Source organism: Schistocerca gregaria, chromosome 1 (genome assembly GCF_023897955.1).
Source record: "Schistocerca gregaria isolate iqSchGreg1 chromosome 1, iqSchGreg1.2, whole genome shotgun sequence".
Taxonomy (NCBI): Eukaryota; Metazoa; Arthropoda; class Insecta; order Orthoptera; family Acrididae; genus Schistocerca; species Schistocerca gregaria.
In genome coordinates, this window is record NC_064920.1 from 1,143,488,017 (window position 1) to 1,143,509,812 (window position 21,796).

The 21,796-nt window shown below is 44.4% G+C and overlaps 1 protein-coding gene across 1 annotated transcript in view; it reads right to left on the reverse strand.

Moving 5' to 3' along the window:
• The window catches only part of LOC126284043 (toll-like receptor 2), a 143,290-nt gene that overhangs the window by 6,565 nt on the left and 114,929 nt on the right, over positions 1-21,796 (reverse strand). The window contains exon 11 of the mRNA XM_049982624.1: positions 13,825-14,029. Coding sequence (XP_049838581.1) covers positions 13,825-14,029 — 205 coding nt within the window. The remainder of the gene's footprint in view (positions 1-13,824; positions 14,030-21,796) is intronic.

The following is a 21,796-nucleotide window of genomic DNA, read 5'->3' on the forward strand; positions in this document are numbered from 1 at the left end:
CAGGCTGGTAACGGGCGTAGGGACTGCACAGTCAGAATGTTTGATAGGGGATCTCTAGTTCAGACATTTGCCTTACAACCATGTGAGACCACTAAAAAATTAGGATCAGGACCAGTGACTGGGCTTTATTTTGAATTTAATTGTGAGAGATACACTCCTGGAAATTGAAATAAGAACACCCTGAATTCATTGTCCCAGGAAGGGGAAACTTTATTGACACATTCCTGGGGTCAGATACATCACATGATCACACTGACAGAACCACAGGCACATAGACACAGGCAACAGAGCATGCACAATGTCGGCACTAGTACAGTGTATATCCACCTTTCGCAGCAATGCAGGCTGCTATTCTCCCATGGAGACGATCGTAGAGATGCTGGATGTAGTCCTGTGGAACGGCTTGCCCTGCCATTTCCACCTGGCGCCTCAGATGGACCAGCGTTCGTGCAGGACGTGCACACCGCGTGAGACGACGCTTCATCCAGTCCCAAACATGCTCAATGGGGGACAGATACGGAGATCTTGCTGGCCAGGGTAGTTGACTTACACCTTCTAGAGCACGTTGGGTGGCACGGGATACATGCGGACGTGCATTGTCCTGTTGGAACAGCAAGTTCCATTGCCGGTCTAGGAATAGTAGAACGATGGGTTCGATGACGGTTTGGATGTACCGTGCACTATTCAGTGTCCCCTCGACGATCACCAGAGGTGTACGGCCAGTGTAGGAGATCGCTCCCCACACCATGATGCCGGGTGTTGGGCCTGTGTGCCTCGGTCGTATGCAGTCCTGATAGTGGCGCTCACCTGCACGGCGCCAAACACACATACGACCATCATTGGCACCAAGGCAGAAGCGACTCTCATCGCTGAAGACGACACGTCTCCATTCGTCCCTCCATTCACGCCTGTCGCGACACCACTGGAGGCGGGCTGCACGATGTTGGGGCGTGAGCGGAAGACGGCCTAACGGTGTGCAGGACCGTAGCCCAGCTTCATGGAGACGGTTGCGAATGGTCCTCGCCGATACCCCAGGAGCAACAGTGTCCCTAATTTGCTGGGAAGTGGCGGTGGGGTCCCCTACGGCACTGCGTAGGATCCTACGGTCTTGGCGTGCATCCGTGCGTCGCTGCGGTCCGGTCCCAGGTCGACGGGCACGTGCACCTTCCGCCGACCACTGGCGACAACATCGATGTACTGTGGAGACCTTACGCCCCACGTGTTGAGCAATTCGGCGGTACGTCCACCCGGCCTCCCGCATGCCCTCGCTCAAAGTCCATCAACTGCACATACGGTTCACGTCCACGCTGTCACGGCATGCTACCAGTGTTAAAGACTGCGATGGATCTCCTTATGCCACGGCAAACTGGCTGACACTGACGGCGGCGTTGCACAAATGTTGCGCAGCTAGCGCCATTCGACGGCCAACACCGCGGTTCCTGGTGTGTCCGCTGTGCCGTGCGTGTGATGATTGCTTGTACAGCGGTCTCGCAGTGTCCGGAGCAAGTATGGTGGGTCTGACACACCGGTTTCGATGTGTTCTTTTTTCCATGTAAAATAACGTAAAATAACTGTAAAATAACGACATGTGACAGATTCCAAGGAAAGTAAAATCTCAAGCTGTTCTTCGAGTGGACAGATTCTTTTGTCCAGCCAGAAAAAGCTGCATCTCTCAGCAAAAAAATGTAGACGATGGTGATGTGTCATTTACAGTCATTCCAGAACTTGCATCACTCTTCCACCTCTTCCGAACCTCTCCATTATTAAGAAGAGGGAGAATTTGATGAATACTGAAACGGTGGGGAGAGAGTATGGTGTGAAATAACGGATACTAAATTAGGAATTAATAACACAATCTGTGACTTGCAGTAGTAAGAGCTTTTAAAAAAAACTCACATTAATTACAGAGCCTTATTTTATACATATTTAAATGAATATTTGCAACGGTGCGAGGTGATGTGACTTGTGCGGTTACTGGCGAACGACGATCGGTTCAATTCAAAATCGTGCTGTTCAGTGCGAGCTGGACGACAGACCTCTAAAACCGCTTCGTGGGACCTCATTCTTGTCTGTGATGTGATAAGAGATTGGACGTGTCCTAGGTGCTCCACGGGATTAGTTAAGGTCCACAGTACGGAAGTGTGATACCACACATATATGAGTCTCTAGAATTAGCAGAGCAGTCACTTTATTCATTAACTAACTTGTTACATTATTCCTAAAATTATTTTTGGTCAGATTGTGGTAATACGTTTATTTAAATTACATGTCGAAGAATGTAGACTGTGGCTCATGGTACGGAAGTGTGAAAGATTAAAGAAGGAGCGCCTGTGGGCTGGTAATTACAATTTAATGAATGTGCTTAATAGTTGGGACAGACATTCCAAGAGACAAATATTCTTGAGTGTGCACTTTTCAATTTTTTACAAAATTTCGGCAGGGTATGCTGAATGAAAGGCAACTGAAAGTAAGAATCTTAAGTAGGGATCTCGCACCCCAATTTAGAAAACTTTTGGGGCACCCTTTTAAACATATTGCAGGACAGGAGTGTGTTTGTGAGAACGGAATATTCTTTGCAACGTAGAAGTATGAAAGTGATGCCACTGCTCGGACAGGCTCTGGTATGTCGTTAAGAGAGACTGAGATGCTTAACAGGTTGGATCAGGCACAGCAGCAAGTTGGTACAAGAAGCCGCAGGCGGCAGAGAAAGCAGGCAATAGTCAGTCTGTGCATGCAACAACTGCAAAGGCGACTGACGTGGTTCCCCCACAGATTCACACTTAACCAACACTTAATGCAGACACCACAGTGTCCAAAAAAAAAAAAAAAAAAAAAAAAAAAAAAAAAAAAAAAAAAAAAAAAAAAAAAAAAAAAAAACAACAACATTTTTTTAACTTTCAGTAACAATTCTCAACATTAATAACGTGCAGAGTACTTATGTATTAGGTGAGTAAGAAAATAATTTATGTTAGCGTAATGTTTTATGAGGTGTTATTCGTTCAAAGTATGTAGAGTTTTTATGTAATTTTTGTAATAGTGTGAGTACAGTTTACTTCATAACAATTTTCATTTAATGTTGGCCAACGACAGAAACAAAAATATGTATAATAATGCACGTGAGTGGGAAAGAAAGGCATGGTAGATAGGAGGGAACAAATTGAAAGATGTAGTGGGGACAAGCCATTGTGCACTGGATTTGGGTGTTACGATCGGGCCGGCCTGAGAGGCCGAGCAGTTCAAGGCGCTTCAGTCTGTTAACGCGCGACCGCTACGGTCGCAGGTTAGAATCCTGCTTCGGGCATGGCTGTGTGTGATGTCCTAATGTTAGTTAGGTTTAAGTTGTTATAAGTTCTAGGGAACTGATGACCTCAGATGTTAAGTCCCATAGTGCTAAGAACCAAGTTGTTACGATCGGTGTGACATGTTTGCGAACACTGAACTCACATGCGGGAGAACAAAGTGTAAGACGTGTATATTTCTATTGTCTATTGCTAAATCACAATTTATGAAAGATGTTTATATTTTATTAATAGAATTAAGTAGGAATAATGAATATTTGTCATGTTGGAAATAATTGTGGTAGCAGGAAATGTGTGCACAAAAGTATTGTTGATATAATTTTAAAAAAGGCGTACGGATACATTCTAAGGAAAGAGCGGGAAAGACAGTGCATTGATACATTTTGTAATAGTAACAGGGGTTGTCTACAAGAGAAAGCGTTGTTGGCAGGAGAGACCGCACTTTAGCGTTTGTAGGAAGTCGGTAGTAAGAGAGATGTGAAGCGAGTCGCTAGCAGGTCTGAAGTGAGAGGTTGAGAGGAGCCGTGTGCCTGCCAGCCACTAGCTATGATTTACAAGAGATTATAAACGGATGTACAGAGACATCAGCTAACTACTATAATAAGAGGAACTAATATTATTGAAATAATTTTTTGAGAAACTCAAAACTACTGAAGGTATATTTGCGCATTGCTAGTTGTAAGATTATTGTAAAAAGCAAGTCCCATTCGAACGTTTGTAAAATCATTTAATTCAGAATATAATAAACTTTTGTCTGCAGTATTGTATTTCTAATTATAATCCATCCCAAAAACCATCAACGTAAAACTTTGGAAAATTATATTGTTTTCAACATAAAGATTAACTATGAATTACGTAACTTCAGTCAAATTAATTAAAGAATAACGTCAGCTTTGCTATTAAAGAATAACGCCAGCTTTGGTAATAAATAAAGCCACTTATTATGAAAGCCCACCAGCAGCTAATAGAGTATAGTAAAACAGAGTAAGTATATTCATGTCGCAGTTCGATCTAGCAGTCAGATGGCGATCCCGTAACAGTAAAAAAGATAAGGAACAGTTTTGGGTTATTGCAGATAACGACTGAGGGCCACGACGACGACACATTCTATGTTTCGTCGAAATAATCAGAAAATCACTTTTACTAAGCAGCAATTAAATTTTTATGCGAAGATTGAGAAAGAGAATAAATTTCAAAGGGAAGATTTCATTTGTTATTACTAAGCAAGTGATAGAAACCCTAAGGAAAGGTTACATAGTTTATTGTAAAAGGGAAGGTTATCAATAACAAAAGAGATATAGAGGAGATGGGAGAGTTTCACTTGGCGACATCCAGTCGGTAAGAATCTTCAGTGAATCTACTGTGAAAATGGATATACTCTCTCTGACAATTGTATGAATAAGATAGTGTTAAGTGGCGCAACGCTTATACTAAACTGTATACCTTTAATTCACAGCCCATCGGCAATTCTGTTTGCTCTATTGATTCTGTGTTAAAAAGTGTTTGTTCAGTGTTGAATCCGCTTTGAACAGTGATATATTTTGTTGCGTGTGCTAATTATAGACGATGTCCCGCAGAATAATTACTCATTCTCAAAGTGATAAAAGTGTAGAAAATACTGACGAGAAATTCTTATCATGAATAGACAGAAATGATACGTGTTGAAAACCCGATAGTGAAACGTCAGGTGAACAGACATTCGAGAGTAGTAATAATATGGAATCTTTTGTCGAACAATCAACTTTAGAAATGCCTAAAGATAATGGGACATTACTGCAAAATAATTTGTTTTTAAATACAACAGACGCTACACAGTCACAATTTACCCGTAGCAGACATAATACACTCCTGGAAATTGAAATAAGAACATCGTGAATTCATTGTCCCAGGAAGGGGAAACTTTATTGACACGTTCCTGGGGTCAGATACATCACATTATCACTCTGACAGAACCAGAGGCACATAGACAAAGGCAACAGAGCATGCACAATGTCGGCACTAGTACAGTGTGTATCCACCTTTCGCAGCAATGCAGGCTGCTATTCTCCCATGGAGACGATCGTAGAGATGCTGGATGTAGTCCTGTGGAACGGCTTGTCATGCCATTTCCACCTGGCGCCTCAGTTGGACCAGCGTTCGTGCTGGACATGCAGACCGCGTGAGATGACGCTTCATCCAGTCCCAAACATGCTCAATGGGGGACAGATCCGGAGATCTTGCTGGCCAGGGTAGTTGACTTACACCTTCTAGAGCACGTTGGGTGGCACGGGATACATGCGGACGTGCATTGTCCTGTTGGAACAGCAAGTTCCCTTGCCGGTCTAGGAATAGTAGAACGATGGGTTCGATGACGGTTTGGATGTACCGTGCACTATTCAGTGTCCCCTCGACGATCACCAGAGGTGTACGGCCAGTGTAGGAGATCGCTCCCCACACCATGATGCCGGGTGTTGGGCCTGTGTACCTCGATCGTATGCAGTCCTGATTGTGGCGCTCACCTGCACGGCGCCAAACACGTATACGACCATCATTGGCACCAAGGCAGAAGCGACTCTTATCGCTGAAGGCGACACGTCTCCATTCGTCCCTCCATTCACGCCTGTCTCGACACCACTGGAGGCGGGCTGCACGATGTTGGGGCGTGAGCGGAAGACGGCCTAACGGTGTGCGGGACCGGAGCCCAGCTTCATGCAGACGGTTGCGAATGGTCCCAGGAGCAACAGTGTCCCTAATTTGCTGGGAAGTGGCGGTGGGGTCCCCTACGGCACTGCGTAGGATCCTACGGTCTTGGCGTGCATCCGTGCGTCGCTGCGGTCCGGTCCCAGGTCGACGGGCACGTGCACCTTCCGCCGACCACTGGCGACAACATCGATGTACTGTGGAGACCTTACGCCCCACGTGTTGAGCAATTCGGCGGTACGTCCACCCGGCCTCCCGCATGCCCTCGCTCAAAGTCCATCAACTGCACATACGGTTCACGTCCACGCTGTCACGGCATGCTACCAGTGTTAAAGACTGCGATGGATCTCCGTATGCCACGGCAAACTGGCTGACACTGACGGCGGCGTTGCACAAATGCTGCGCAGCTAGCGCCATTCGACGGCCAACACCGCGGTTCCTGGTGTGTCCGCTGTGCCGTGCGTGTGATGATTGCTTGTACAGCCCTCTCGCAGTGTCCGGAGCAAGTATGGTGTGTCTGACACATTTTTTCCATTTCCAGGAGTGTAGTTTCAGTATCGAAACCACTATAATGCAGTCAAACAGTGTGACTCCATTACGTGCCTAAACAGATTCAGACGGTACACAGCCACACTATCTGCGTAACATCTACCACAGTTTTATTGACAAAAATTCCGAAACCACGGAAGAGGTGACACGATTACAATCGGCTGAGGATGTACAAATGAACACAGACCTACATCCTTTAACAACGAATACAAATACAAACAGAAGTCAATCCGAAACGGATCCAATAATGGCATTTATGCTAAAAATGAGACAAGACATGAATCAAAACTTTAACAGAAGGGCACAAGAATCAGTAGACGTAAAACACGAAATCAAGGTAGAAGACACACACAGATCAGAAATTAGATTAAATGTACCAAAATATAAAACACGAAATCAAAGTAGAAATTCAAGCAGTCGCTGAAAAATCAAACCAAGAATTACACGCCAAGATTCAAGAAATAACAGATAAACAAGAAGCATTCGCGGAAAGCATACGAGAAATAATGACAGAGAACTTTTCTGAACAAAACACTCACATTGATGAACGTTTTAACAACCACACAGAAAACTGTTTGACACGTCACCGCAAACTGGTGCGGTCGCTGAATAAAGAAAGAAAAGAACTGTCACAAACAATTACTAAACAGAGACACTCAGAACAAAAAAATCGAGAGGAAACCATCATATGTCAAACACACTACTCCTCTCAACCTCTCTCTTCAGACCTGCTACTAACTCGCTTCACATCTCGCTTACTGCTGACTTCCTACGAACGCTAAAGTGCGGTCTCTCCTGCCAACAATTCTTTCTGGTGCAGACAATCCCTGCTACCATTATAAAATGTATCAATGAGCGATCTTTCTCACTCTTTGTTTAAAATGTATCCGTACGCGGTTTCTCCCTCACTTTTTAAAATTACATCAACAATAATTTGGTGCAGACATTCCCTGCTACCACAATTATTTCCAACATGACAAATATTCATTATTTCTACTTAATCCTATTAATAAAATATAAACATCTTTCATAAATTGTGATTTGACAGTAGACAATACAATTATACATGTCTTACAAAAGTTTCACATCCATATTTAGATGTCTCCGTGATTTTCTTACACTAATCCAGAAAATGCGGCTAAGTATCCTTTTAAAGGCTTGGCCGATTCTCGTCTTTCATCCTTCTCTAATCTGAAGTTCTGCTCCGTTTCTTATGAACTCTTTGTCGACGGTGCGTTAAGCACTAACTTTCATTCCTTCCTTCCCTGTGATGGAGTAAGGAGCAATATGACAAGGACGCAATTTTTTAAAAGCTTGGAGGTCTTTGATTGTGAGTGCCAAATGACCACGTATAGCAAGTGTTGGAAGTTTAGTTGTTTCGCAAGTTCATCGCGACAAATGACTTGAGGTTTATACTCCGATGAGTGAAATACGTGTGTTGGAGATTCATTACAGAAAAGAGCTTCGGTTAGAAGACGCGTTTAGTAACATTTTTGTGTTTCATTTTTGGGCAGCAAGTGTCCCGTAGTGGAAGCTTTCGGACTTTGACCATTTCAGGAATCTATTGGGACTTGGAATTGTTTCACGAGTGCCACTGTAGAAGAACATAAAGACTTATTGTGAAATGAGATAACACACTTTAAGAATATAAACAATTAATCATGATTTTTGATAGGTAGATAGAGTCTGTTTAATGAATTTTCATGTCTCTTACATATAACGAATCAACTAGCGCCACTACTGCCTTAGGGTTTTGTTGAATGAAAATCTGTATTTCTCTGGCATTTGTTGTTCCCTAGCTCATTTGTTGTGAGCAACTCTAGCTACATTTCTTGATTTATACCGATATTAAAAAGTCTGCGAAGAGTTTATTAAATTTTAATCTTTTCACTTATTAGCTATTGTACAGTGGTGTGCGATCGGTTTCTAGACTACATCTAACGAGCGGAAGTCATGTAAATCGAATAGTGCATTTACTTTCCCTCCCGATACCACCTGCTCATTAGAGATTAAGAATGAGCTACATAAAGTAATACAACATATTAACGACTCTATCGAAATGAACGGAAGTGCGGGAACACGTTGCAAGAGGTCATCCAGTCGTGCACAGAAAATTGGACGTTGCATGGCGTGTGGTGGGCGTCACTGCAGCGCCCAATGGGCCTGTCCCAGCAACATGACGCACTGGTAGGAAAGGGAAAAACAGTGCGTGTCATTCAGCGAACTGCTACTCTGCTCTGCGGTGGGGTTCTTCATTACAGTATGGCCCGGAGACAGCTTTAGATGACTTTACACGAGGAAGAATTGTCGGGACGCTGGAAGAAGGACGTAGAGTGACGAGGTAGCCCACGAGGTTGGTATTGCTCACAGCATTATTCCACGTGCATGGGACACGTTCCATGCTACAGTCACTGCTACCTCATGGGGAGCAGGTGGTCGGCTGCGCTGACCTACAGCAGCAGATTACTGATACATTGTGCAACAGGGAACAAAGGACCCGCGTCAGGCAAGGACTGCAAAAGCAACCTCTTTTAACAGGACTGCAAGGCAGGCAATCTCACGGCCCACGGAGGTACGCCGACAGCATTTAGGCGGCCTCTCTTCACAACGGCCAGCGGGTTGTCTTTCCGTGACAACCGCATACCGGGCGGCACCCTTCGCTACGGTGCCAATTGGCCAGGAACGGGATCAACGGATGAGAGCAGATTCAGCGGGAGTACTGATCCTGAACGATCCTTTATATGGCGAGACGCGTAAACACGTAATGCACGCACAAACATTGGCGAACGCGCTCTTCTTGGTCCTTCACGTACAATGATGTCAGGAAGCGTAATGTTACTTGGCAGTACTGCCCTCCAAGTCTCTGAACACGGTGCACTCACCAGTCAGTATCATGTTACTGAATGTGGGTGTGAAGACAGGGAAGGAAAGGGAAGGTGCTTGTGATCTGTGCCTTGGGGCTCTATGTCAAACCAGCAGCGACGTGTGAAACATTGTGCCAAACCTGGACTCAAACCCGGGATCTCCTGCTCACTACGCCATTGCGTTAACCGCTGGGCCACCTGGACACAGTGTTTATCGCAAAAAGGGAGACTGCCTCGGTAGGCTCCCTGGATGACCCACACTCCATATCCTCCATGCTTGCTAATTTTGTATTCTTGCTGAAGGTGGAATGTAAACGTGTATTCGCAGTGAAACTGTGGATTAACTACCCATCGAGGCGAGTCAGTTACATGAATGCATGGTGCACGTTCTGTCGGACATGTTCGAAGGAACTGACAACATTTATTCATAAAACTGATTCGCCTCGATGGACAATTAAACCAAAGCCTTCAGTGCGTATACTCATTTACGTTAGACCTCCAGTGAAAATCAAAAATAGGAGACCATGGGAGGACACAGTCGGCGACTGACTCTAGGTTGGAGTGTGTGTGTGTGTGTGTGTCAGTCAAAGAGCGTACAGAGGTAGTGCGTGCATTTGTGATAAACACTGTGTCCTGATGGCACATTACTTAACACAACTTGCTAGTAAGTAGGACGTCCTGGGTTCGATTCGCGATCCAGTAGAAATTTTTCACTCGTTGCCGCTGATTCCACATGAAGTCCCGATGCAGATGGTATCATTAGTACCTTCCCTTTGCTTTCTCATGTCTCCACCTTCATTTACTTCATATGCATCATAACTGCAGATTCCGCGTGATGTCTGTTGTATAGAATATGTCCGAAGGAACACATACCACGCACTCATAACATCAGTCAATGTTGTTGTGAGATTGTACTCTTTCTTAATGTGCGTCTTTTCAGTGGTCCGTTACGTCCTGACTTCCTTTTTATGGGTAACAGTGCACTTCGGTATCGAGTAGCGGAGTTGTTGGAGCTCTGGCAACGACGAGATATTGGACGAATGGACTGGGCCGCCCGTTCTCCCTACTTAAACTGCATCCAGCAGGTGTGGGATGCGTTGGGGTTGACGTATTGTGGCGGTACGCCACATACCGTTAAAAAATAAGTACTTCTAAAACATAACAATTCGGACTTCGTAATGAAATAAATATTATATAGCCGCGCGGGATTTGCCGAGCGGTCTTAGGCGCTGCAGTCCTGGACTGTGCGGCTGGTCCCGGCGGAGTGCTCCCTTGGGCATAGGTGTGTGTGTTTGTCCTTAGGATAATTTAGGTTAAGTAGTGTGTAAGCTTAGGGACTGATGACCTTAGTAGTTAAGTCCCATAAGGTTTCACACACATCTGAACACATCTAAATATTATATATGAAGTCTTCACGGGTTGTCAACCGAGTAGCGTCGTCGTCTCATAGCAAAGTTTCGATGGAATGCGTCTCCATCATCTGCAGGTGACTGAAGATGATGGAGACGCATTCCATAGAAACGTTGCGACGAGACAACGACGGTACTCGGCTGACAACCCGTGAAGACTTCATATATGAAATTCGCCGGGAAAGCCTGCAGTCACATGAAATGAATATTATCGCAGAAAAATCACATAGACTCTGTAATCAATTAATATGATCTGCGAATGTTATTGTAATCTCTGTTCCGCTTGAAAAAGGATCGCACTCACTTCCCTTTTGTTTCTTGGTTGTGTAAGAAGCTATTCTCTGACGAGGCCAGAAAACTTGTAAGTCTCATATAATATTTAGTTCAAATGTAATCAAATTTTACTTAGAAGTGTGGCTAATGTTTTACTGTAACAGATCCTATATTCATGAAGTGAATGACTTAAATGCATTATAGAAATTTTATAGGAGAACATTGGTGCAGTGGTCAAAGCCATGGTTCTAAATGATAACGGCCCAGAGTTGTAATAAATATTTTAATACTTCTAATTTTGACTTTTCCTTTGAAACAGTAAAAGTAATCAGCTTTTCCAATATTGAATCAATCATATTAGCTTAAAGTGACTACAGCAGATTATTTGATCCCCACGTAACAGAAATTGCGGGGATCTTCTTAGAAAAGTAAAGAATAATTTACAAAAATCAATTACAATAAATTCTACAACGATATGTCTGAAATATTGTGTATTGGTGGTGTCTTTTACTATAAAAACATCGTGTCAGGCAAACTAACTATGAGAAGTACCACAACTGAGTCACTGACGTGAATAATTTTCCAAGTGTGAAGCAGCAAGAATAACACTAACTCCAACTATTCATAACATATAAATACCAATACATAAAAAAAGAACCACCACAGTGTTAGAGCACGTAGGCGTGCACAAACTACCGTCCTGCAGTTGTCAACTGCGCCGATGGTGGAGTGGAACGCCCTACCAGAAGAACACCGTACCAACCTTGTGACCAGCATGGGAGCACATGGCATAGTACACGTTGCTGTCCATGCTTGTTACACTCACTACTAAGAACCACGTTCCAACTTTTTAATGTCCATGGGATCATCAAACAATGCGGTCACTGCAGTTTTCTTGTAAAACTAGTCCAGTTGTATCATAACTGGGTGGTAGGTAGCAAGCATCGTCACCACTATCGAGTTCCACCAGCTACATTATAAATGTTGACTCCTTCTGCTGAGCTGCTGAAGTTAGTTAGATACTAGAGCCTAATGACGACCAAGTTATAGAACATGTATGTCTTCAAAATATTCCAGAGTCACTAGTAGACTTGCAACAGGGCCTCTGTTACACAGTAAACTGTGAGACAATGTGGAAATGGAGATACTAGGGTATTAAAGGGGCTCATAGCGTAATGGACGATATGTAAGTACCAAGCTAATCCGAGTAATCCTACAGCACACAAAAAATATGAAGGTGCAGTGTAAGAACAGATGCTGAAAAGCGCCTGTTTGGGCGTCTTTCATATTTCAGCTACCTATTTCATTTTTTTTCAGAATCTATGATATGTATTTTGTAGCTGTCTATCTAGTATTTTATTAGCCAGCGTCATTTCATATCAATTCTGGTACGTTTGTAAATACTTTGAATCGCAACTTCATCGGGAATATTATCTTCGGTGCGCGGTTGGCTCTCACCCAATTACAAGCCTTGGCCGTAGAGTTCGCCATGTGCTTCTTGTTTAAGAAAGAATGCAGCCATTAGACAACCTATTGGACTTCTGTAAACCCTGCTTGGAGTGATAAGACGTTTTGTACCAGACCCATATGGGAAGGAACAACCTGTTCTAACGAATAATTTTCGTTCGATGGAGAATCATATTCTGAATATCTTGTAAGGTGCACCAGATTACCGGTAACACCCATCCAAGCTATTTTGTTGTGTTAAGTTCTATGCAATCATTTACTCTGAGTCAGATCAAGACGATTTATTCGTCCGTGTGATGATATATTTACTCGAGTTCACGTGCACTGGAGTAAGCTTAGAGTAATGGGGCGTTATGAAGTATTAAGAAGGTAGATACGGCGTAATTTGTAAGTTTAATTCATTCTGTCTTCTGTTTAATTCCTCCGAGGTAAGTTTTGTGAGAGGGAGAAGACCAGTTCGAATTCCACCTTATGTTTCTGTTGCTGTAAGCTAATTAAATCGGTACAGTCGGCGGGTGTTGAAATCATTTCTAGCGTTTATCTGTCTTAGCTAAAATACCCTGCACATAGAGCGCAACAACCTTGTTGAACTAAGGCCTGGAAAGCGACACCCTTATAAAAAATTTGTTTGTCTATGTGAGTGACATCTTGGATTCCCATTCAAAAATTATTTCAGGTACTTATTTTTAGCATCCACCGTGTAAATCATTATACACTTCGGGAACCAGTTTCACAGGAATGGCAATCACTACAAGTATCAAGCTAGTGGTAATCATCCTTTCCTGTTACCTTCAAGAAGTTCATTACTGACATATTCTCCAGTATTTTGTTATATGCTGGTCATTTCTTACCCGTTACACTCAGTTATATGAAATTATGTGCTGTGTGATGACTTTTGAAGTATTATTTCAGATGAGATAGATTATTATCTTTGCATAGGCTTTAGAATCTTTATTCTTGCCTAGCACTATAATACCTGGGCTCGCCCATCACTACCTCTGAGACCGGTTGACTCTCAAATGTTCAAACATGTGTGAAATCCTAAGGGACTTAACTGCTTAGGTCATCAGACCCTAAGCTTACACACTACTTAACCTAAATTGTCCTAAGGACAAACACACACACCCATGCCCGAGAGAGGACTCGAACCTCCGCCGGGACCAGCCGAACTGTTCATGACTGCAGCGCCCCAGTCCGCTCTGCTAATCCCGCGGGCCGGTTCACTCTCTCCAAACAACACAAACACCTGTCAGCTTATTCTAAATTTGGCATGCTCTCGCTCACCTGGCTGTCGACGAACGCCTGCGAGAGAACGATGACGGTGGAGCGGCTGTTGCGCATGGAGGACACGATGTTGTCGGCGATCAGCGAGCCCAGCGGGAAGTCCCTCTCGTGGAGACAGAGTCGCAGCGCCGGCTCATCAGGGGAATCCCCGGGGTGCTCCAGCTTCTGCAGCAGCTCTCCGACCACCCAGGCGCGGTCCGCGCTGCTGCTTACACGCATCAAGGATCAGAAACTTATCACATGGCTCTCACTTTCTGATATGAACAAACTGACGGCACTAAAAAAAATACGAGGGGCCGTCCTCAAAGTAAGTTCCGTTTTGTTATATAAACCAAACGTGTACAGATACAGAAAACAACTTTTCTACATAGCTTCCGAAATTTTGTACGCACTTGTCATACCGTGGCCCAAGTTTTTGAATGTTTTCTTCATAGAGTGTTGCTGCCTGTGTATTCAACCATGGGGTAACATGTTCTTTCAGCTCGTCATCACAATTTCATGAATTTGTGATCGTGAGATTTGCGGAACTTCCATAGCAAGATCACTAAGTGTAAACTTAAGATTGTGCTTCATCTTCTCTTCAATTGTGTAAACCAGTTCAACAGTAATCATAGACGGGCACAAAGTTACTCGTTCCCATAGAAGAGCCTTTATGATCTAAAACCGTATGAGAAATTCTGATGTGTGTTTTCTTCTCATCTGGAACATCAACAGCGAGATATTTATATGTGCAAAACATCTACTAATTAGCCGAGTTAAGCAACGAGAACTACTGAGTACAAATTAGATTAGAAGTGCACTGAGCCAGACATATACCACAGGAATGGCATTGTGACTAACACCTTCTACAGCTGAGTTAGAAAACCTTATATTCGCAAGCAGTATCGCTCCACATGACTCTCTACAGGTTCAAACTCGACATTAAGTACGTGTGTCAGTAGTTCATCAACGATACAGGCCAGCGACTGTTCACAAGTAACCGTCCATAACACTAATAAACTGACTGAACTGCTCAAATCCACGTACGATTATTACTTCATTCGTCATGTGACTGTAGTACTCCGATTGTATCTTTCGCTAAACCCACGAATGTCAGCACATTCAACTGCTATCATGGGTACAATGTTCACAAATGACACTGTGGACGTCACAGCTACATGAAACAGGCTGGAGCCAAAATATAGTTACCTATTAGTTGTCTACCTTATGCCGGCTGTTTTGTTTTGCATAATAACGGGTTTTCACGACGTACCGATTTAGGCGTGTAGATTGCTTCCACTGCTAGGTATCGAATCTGCTGTTAGTCATTTAAAGGGAATTTAAATACCCACCTAAACCACCTATAATCTAAACAGAACACACTAGGTGTGTGTGTGTGTGTGTGTGTGTGTGTGTGTGTGTGTGTGTGCAGTAGTTAGTATATTACTGGCAGAAGTAAAGCTGTGGGGAGGGGGCGCCAGTCGTGCTTTGGTAACTCAGTTGGTAAAGCACGTGCCCACAGAAGGCAAAGTTCCCCAGTTCGAGTCTCGGTCCGGCACACTGTTTTAATCTGCCAGGATGTTTTATATTACTAACAGGTTGTAGCCAGCCTCCGAAAATAATAAGCCACTCACTCACAGGTACTAATTTCAAGCCGCGTGGTTTGAGGCGCCATCTCACGAACTGCGCGGCCCCTCCGGCCACGATTTCGCGCCCTCTCTCGGGCATATGTGTGTGTGTGTGTGTTTTTTTCTTAGGATAAGTTAGTTTAAGTTAAATTAAATAGCGTGTAAGTCTAGGGGCCGATGACCTCAGAAGTTTGGTCTCACAGGAATTCACACACACTTGTTTTTGAACTAATTTCAACTTTTGCACCTGAAGGTAGTCACACTGAAACTGGTAGTGAATAAAGTCGTTTAAATCAGCCGCTATAGGAGTTTATGACAGTGTCGGCACCTTGTTGTCTTGTAATTAGCGTTGCTGAATCTCAGTTATGTGGCACTGGGTTCGATTCTTACCCGGCTTGGGGATTTTCTCTTCTCAGGATGGGTTTCTTCAAATGGCCGAACTCCCAGAATGGGACGACAAAAATGTCATATGGACATTTCATTTGACTTTCCTGCGACTTATGTAATTCCCGAAATCGATTAATCCCAGGATACGAGACTACCTGCGGGCCTCACAGAAACAATAATTTGACGTCTAAATAACAGCATTGATCTGGTCTACATTACAGCCAATCACCAAACGCAGCGTTGTCTTGAAGGGACATCTAAACCGGTTCCCATTTCTTCACGCAGATTTCTGTTGGTCATCTTAAAGGGAAGTGTCAGACTTCTACGGACTGTAATGATTTGTAGCTACTGGAGATAAGTCTGCTCTGCCAAGACAGTACCGCAGATGATAGCATGCCTCAGGAGAACAGTGTTATGGCCGGCTGTTGAATCGAATGATGGTGTAAGGGGGGCGGTGGTGGTGACAGTTATTAGGACCTTTTTAGGACGTGATCTATGCTAAAGCTGTGTCCCATACTGATATTTTTACGGACTCTTCTGTGGTTGAAAACACCGTCATTTTATCGGACTTCTACCTCCTATTTGAACGGTAAATCCATCGGAACTACACGGTAATATTTCCTGTTCGAACGCAAACAATTCTTCTACATTGATACTGTGGTCTGCAATGCAGATCTGCCTGTCTGGCCGAGGAATCACTCCATATTTGATTCTCTCAGAACTTCGATATACAGAACTGTGCCTGGTCGAGATACCAACAGAAATATTGTAAGCATTTCGGTAATTGACAATCGTCCATGGAATTCCTTGACTTTGGAAGGAGCCCCGCAAGGCTTTACATTGTTGGGTGAAACATCGGTGCTATGTGATATTTCTCTGGTGTTCTAGCAACTTAGGGGACGGGCGGCCCTACAAGCGGCAGGATCAAAAGATTTTTGATTTATTGTCATGATATCTCTCTACTTTGAAAAGAACCGCCACTAACTGAATTGCTTACCCAGCTACATAGCTCATTAACGCACCAGCGTCCACTGGTGACACAGCAGGTGAGTTGATAGTACCATATCTAGGATTCTGCCTGCTTTTGCACGTTACTTCTTGAGATAGTTTTGCTAGGATGGTTAGGATGTGTGCCTTCCATGTGTGGATGCAGATGGCCGTTGTCTGCAAAAAGTTAAATGCGCTTTTGGCTATGGTCAGTCATCTTTAGGCTCCTGCCTTGGGATATAGCGGTCACTGAGAATCTAGACTGTGGCATGGGACGAATCAAGTGTCGCTTGTTTTCCCCGTGGGATCTACTTCCGAGATGCCTCCTAGCGTTACCAAAGAGGTGGATCCACCCTCACAGCAGAGTGAGAGGCGTGTGGTACCTGGTTTGCGTCACTTGAGGTAGCCGACCAATATGGAGACTGACTGCCTGGCCTCGCCCATTCAGACTGTGACTGGACAGGTGGCCGCTCCTTTAGCATGGACCGAGCAGGCAAGCTTGGGGAGGAGTTTACTGGTTATACGGAGCTCCAACGATAGGTGCGTTTTGGAGCCCCATAGGCAGAAAGCGTTCTGGGCTGGAAAGAAAGCCAATGTGCACTCGGTATATCCGTGATGTGGGGTCGGAGTTGCCTGCAGCTATCATGCGTGCAGGGTGCAGTCATCTGCAGGCTGTGGCTCACGTCGGGCTCAACGGCACGTGTCGCATAGGTTCTGCGGCCATCCTCAGTTCCTACAGGCAGCTGGCGGTGATGGTGAAGACTGCTAGCCTGGGGTGCAAGCAGAGCTCGCAATTTGTAGCATTGTTCCCAAAGCTGATAAGGGTCCTCTGGTTTGGAGCCGAGTGGAGACCACCCAAGGACTTTGCCGACTCTGTGGCGGTACTGGGTACAAATTTCTGGACTTACGTTAACGTGTGGGCTTTGAAGGACGGCCCTTGACAGTTTTATAGTGCACTACACAAAGGAAGACGCTACTCTAGTGGCAGACTACTTGTGCAGTGCACGCGGGGGTTTCTTAGGCTAGACGATACTTTGAGGTGCTCTGATCAACGCCCGCCAAACAATAAGCAGCAAGTGATGTCAAACCGCGTTCAGGGTAAAGACGTCTCGACTGTCAAAGTGTTATCAGTAAGCTTTCGAAATATTCGTAATAAAGTTTCCGAATTTACTGTCCTCTAGTATCGTTCTCGCCCTCAAATTATTCTTGGGACCCAAAGCTGGCTGAAGCACGGCGTGGAAAGATCTGAGATATTCAGCGAGTCATGGAATGTAAATAGGAAAGAGAGGTAAGAGGTCATAGTAGGGGAAGCGTTTATTGCAGTTAGCAACAATATTGTATCTATTGAGGTTGAAGTTGAGTGTGACAGTAAAGTTACCAGGTTGCGTTTGACAGGCGTCGGTGAAAGCGTTCATTTTTGTGTGTTTTTGCCGCCCACAGATCATGCAATCCTAGTTGGTCTACGGATTCCTTGCAGGGCTACATACAGACAATCATACGAAATACTTTTGAAAACGTTTTCTGGAAACTGTCTTGAGAATCTAGCTCGGCAGCAAAAACGCAATGGAAATATCTTTTAGACCTTGTAGCTGCAAATATGTCGGACCTTATCGACAATATCAGTGTATAAACGGGAATTAGAGATCTTGATGTCATTATGCTAACTACAGTTGCGAAAGTTAATAAATCATTCAAGAAGGCTAGGAGAGTGTTTCTACTAGATAGAACGGATAGGCAGTTGTCAGCTTCTCATTTAGACAGCGAATTGACATCACTTAGTTCCTGTAAGATGGTCGTAGAGGATCTTGGGCCGAGTTTAAGCAGACAGTAAATCGTGAAGAGTTCCGTACCTAGTAAGTGGATAAAGGATGGGGAAGACTCCGCATGATGTAATAACAAAATTCGGTAGATGCTGAGGAAGCGGAGGCTGCTACACTCTCTGTTCAAAAGAGAACGCACAAATGACGACAAGCAAAGTTCAGGAGAGTGTGCTTCTGTGAAAAGCTCTATGCGCGAAGCATGTAACAGCTACCGTAGTCATACTTTAACAGAAGATCTGGCAGAAAACCAGAGATAATTCTGCTACTATGTAAAATCGCTAAGCGGGTCGGAGGCATCCGTTTGGTCTCTTGTTGACCAGCATGGTGTGGCAGTTGAAGATAGCGAAAGGAAAGCCAAAGTTTTAAATTTAACGTTTAAGAAATTGTTCACACAGGGATAATCGTACAAACGTACCGCCAGTCGACCGTCGGACGGACTCCCGTATGTGCCACGTACTGATAAGCATCCCTGGCGTGGATACGCAACAGAAAGGTTTGAATAAAATATAAAAAAATCACCAGGTCCGGATGGAATCCCAATTCTGTTCTATAAAGAATACTCTTCGGAATTGGCCCCTAGCTTGCGTCATCGTAGCTCTCTCACGCAGCACAAAGCCCCATGCAACTGGAAAAAATCGCAGATGACTCCTCTGCATAAGAAGGATTAAAGAACGGACCCGCAAAATTACATACCAATATCTCTAAATACGGTTTGCTGCAGAGTCCTTGAATACATTCTCATTTCGGTTTGAATAAAGATTCTTGAGATCGAGAAGCTTACGTCCACGAATCAGCATGGATTTAGGAAGTATCTCTCGTGCCGTACTTAGCTTACCCTTTTCGCACATGATATACTGCGAACTCTGGATACAGGGCAACAGGCAGATTCCACATTTCTAGATTTCAGAAAAGCATTTGACACAGTGCCCCATTGCAGGTTCGTAACGAAGGTACGAGCATATGGAATAAGGTCACACAGATATTAGTGGCTCGTAGAATTGATAAATTATAGAAACCAGTATATTGTCATCGACGGCGAGTATTCAGCAGAGATAATGGTATCGTCTTGAGTGCCCCAGGGAAGTGTGACATGACCGCTGTTGTTCTCTGTACATGTAAATGATCTGGCGGACAGGGTGAGCAGCAATCTGTGATTGTTTGTTGATGTCGCTGACGGTAAGATGTAGGAAGATAAAAGGCGACTTAGGTAAATGGCAGGCTATAATTATGAATGGCAGGTGGCTCTAAATGTGGAAAATGTAAGTTAATGCTGGTGAGTAGGAAGAACAAATATGTCATGTTCGGATATAGCATTAGTAGAGTCCTGCTTGACACTGTCAAATGATATGAATGTCTAGACGTAACGTTGCAAAGCTCTATGACATTGAACGAGGATTTGAGAAACGTGGTAGGGAAGGCGAATGCTAGACTTCGGTTTATTGGGAGAACATCAGGAAAGCGTGGTTCACCTGTAAAGCAGACCGCATGGGGGATGCTATTGCGATCTATTCTTTAGTATAGCTCGAGTGTTTAGGAGCAGTGCGAGGTCGGACTGAAGGAAGACATCGAAAAAATTCAGAGTGTTGCTGCTACATTTGTTATCGGTAGATTCGAACGACACGTAAATGTTACGGAGATGCTTCGAGAACACAAGTGGGAGTGCCTGGAGGAAAGGCGATGTTCTTTTGGAGAAGCACCATAGAGAAAGTTTAGAGAGCCGGCATTTGAAGCTAACTGACGAACGATTCTACTCTGGAAACACACATTGCGCATAATGACCACGAAGATACGATACAAGGAACCAGGGCTCACACGGATCCGTAATGCCGGCGTTTTTCTTTTTTTCCCTTGTTTTATTTGCGAATGAATCAGGAATGGAAATAAGTACTAGTGTTTCAGGGTACTTTTCACCGCGCAATGTTGGGTGTCTTGCAAAGCATCTATGTAGATCTATGTAGATATAGAGAACGGTCTGCAGTACACATCGCCAAAATTTTATCAGAAATTCCTTGACAGCGTGTTAGTCCATCTTAAGAACGTAATACAGGAACGATTCTGAGTTTCAAGGCTTTGTCAAGTTCTCGTTAGATTTCCGTAGGTATATCAGTCAAATGTGTACGCAAAGGTGGTGCAGTTCCCGTAAATTACGGGCCGTTTGTTTTTCGGTGCCCAGAGGCCACTCAGTAGTGTCTCAAATGTGTCCTATTGATTTCAGAACAGGCTAATTTGATGGTACAGGCACCAACATGAGTTCACCGTCGTATTGTAGTAGGACGATTCTGGCTTTGAGACCACGACAGTTAACCCGCTGGAGAACGTCTCTGCCGTCGGAGAAGACACGTACGAAAGGGTGCACGTGGTTCGCAAGAATGTTGACTCAGCCTACATTTGTCATGGTACCTTCAATTACCACTACAAATCCCACAGAAGCCCTGGTGGACATCCCGTACACGTTATAGCTTCAAACTAAACTCCTCCCCTCCCCACCTTCCCCCTTCGGAAGTATCTGTTGCGCAGTGAATGTCAACAGCTGCCATTTGCTTTAGTGGCTGCTTATCCGGAAACCACCATCGACCTGACGTAACATGAAATGTGATTCAACCGGTCACTGAAATCATGATCATTGATCCACCATCCGACCTCGATTACGTGCCCACTCACATTGTAATTGACCGTTTCTTTGGATCACGCAGAGGTCGTCTGATTAAGAGCCCCATCTTAAACGGAGTGATTCGAAATCCTAGCACCGGCACCCACGTTGTAGTTTGTCGTCAGATTTGTCTGGGTGCGGGTGGCCTATCGTGTCTTAAAGAGGAGCGAAATCCTCCGATCTCAATTTTCACTGAAGAGGGCTGGACACAATACGTCTTCCCTCCCGCTGGTGGTTTAGTTGTCCTTCAATCACTTTCCATAGATGCTCACGACAGTGCCAAGACCAATTGCAGACTAGCTCTTTCCCAGGAGCAGGGTCATAAGAATCTGGCCTTTATCAAAGCCACTAATTCCAGAGCGTCTCCGCACTTGCACCTCGTATGGTCGTTACGATCATTCTCCATTGGTCTCTGCTCCGCTTATCTACTTTCATTACCGCGTCACGATCTCGCAACGCCTCCAAGCGCCATTTCATCTCGCGATTGGCAGTAGTCTATTTCGACTCGTCGGTGTAGCTTT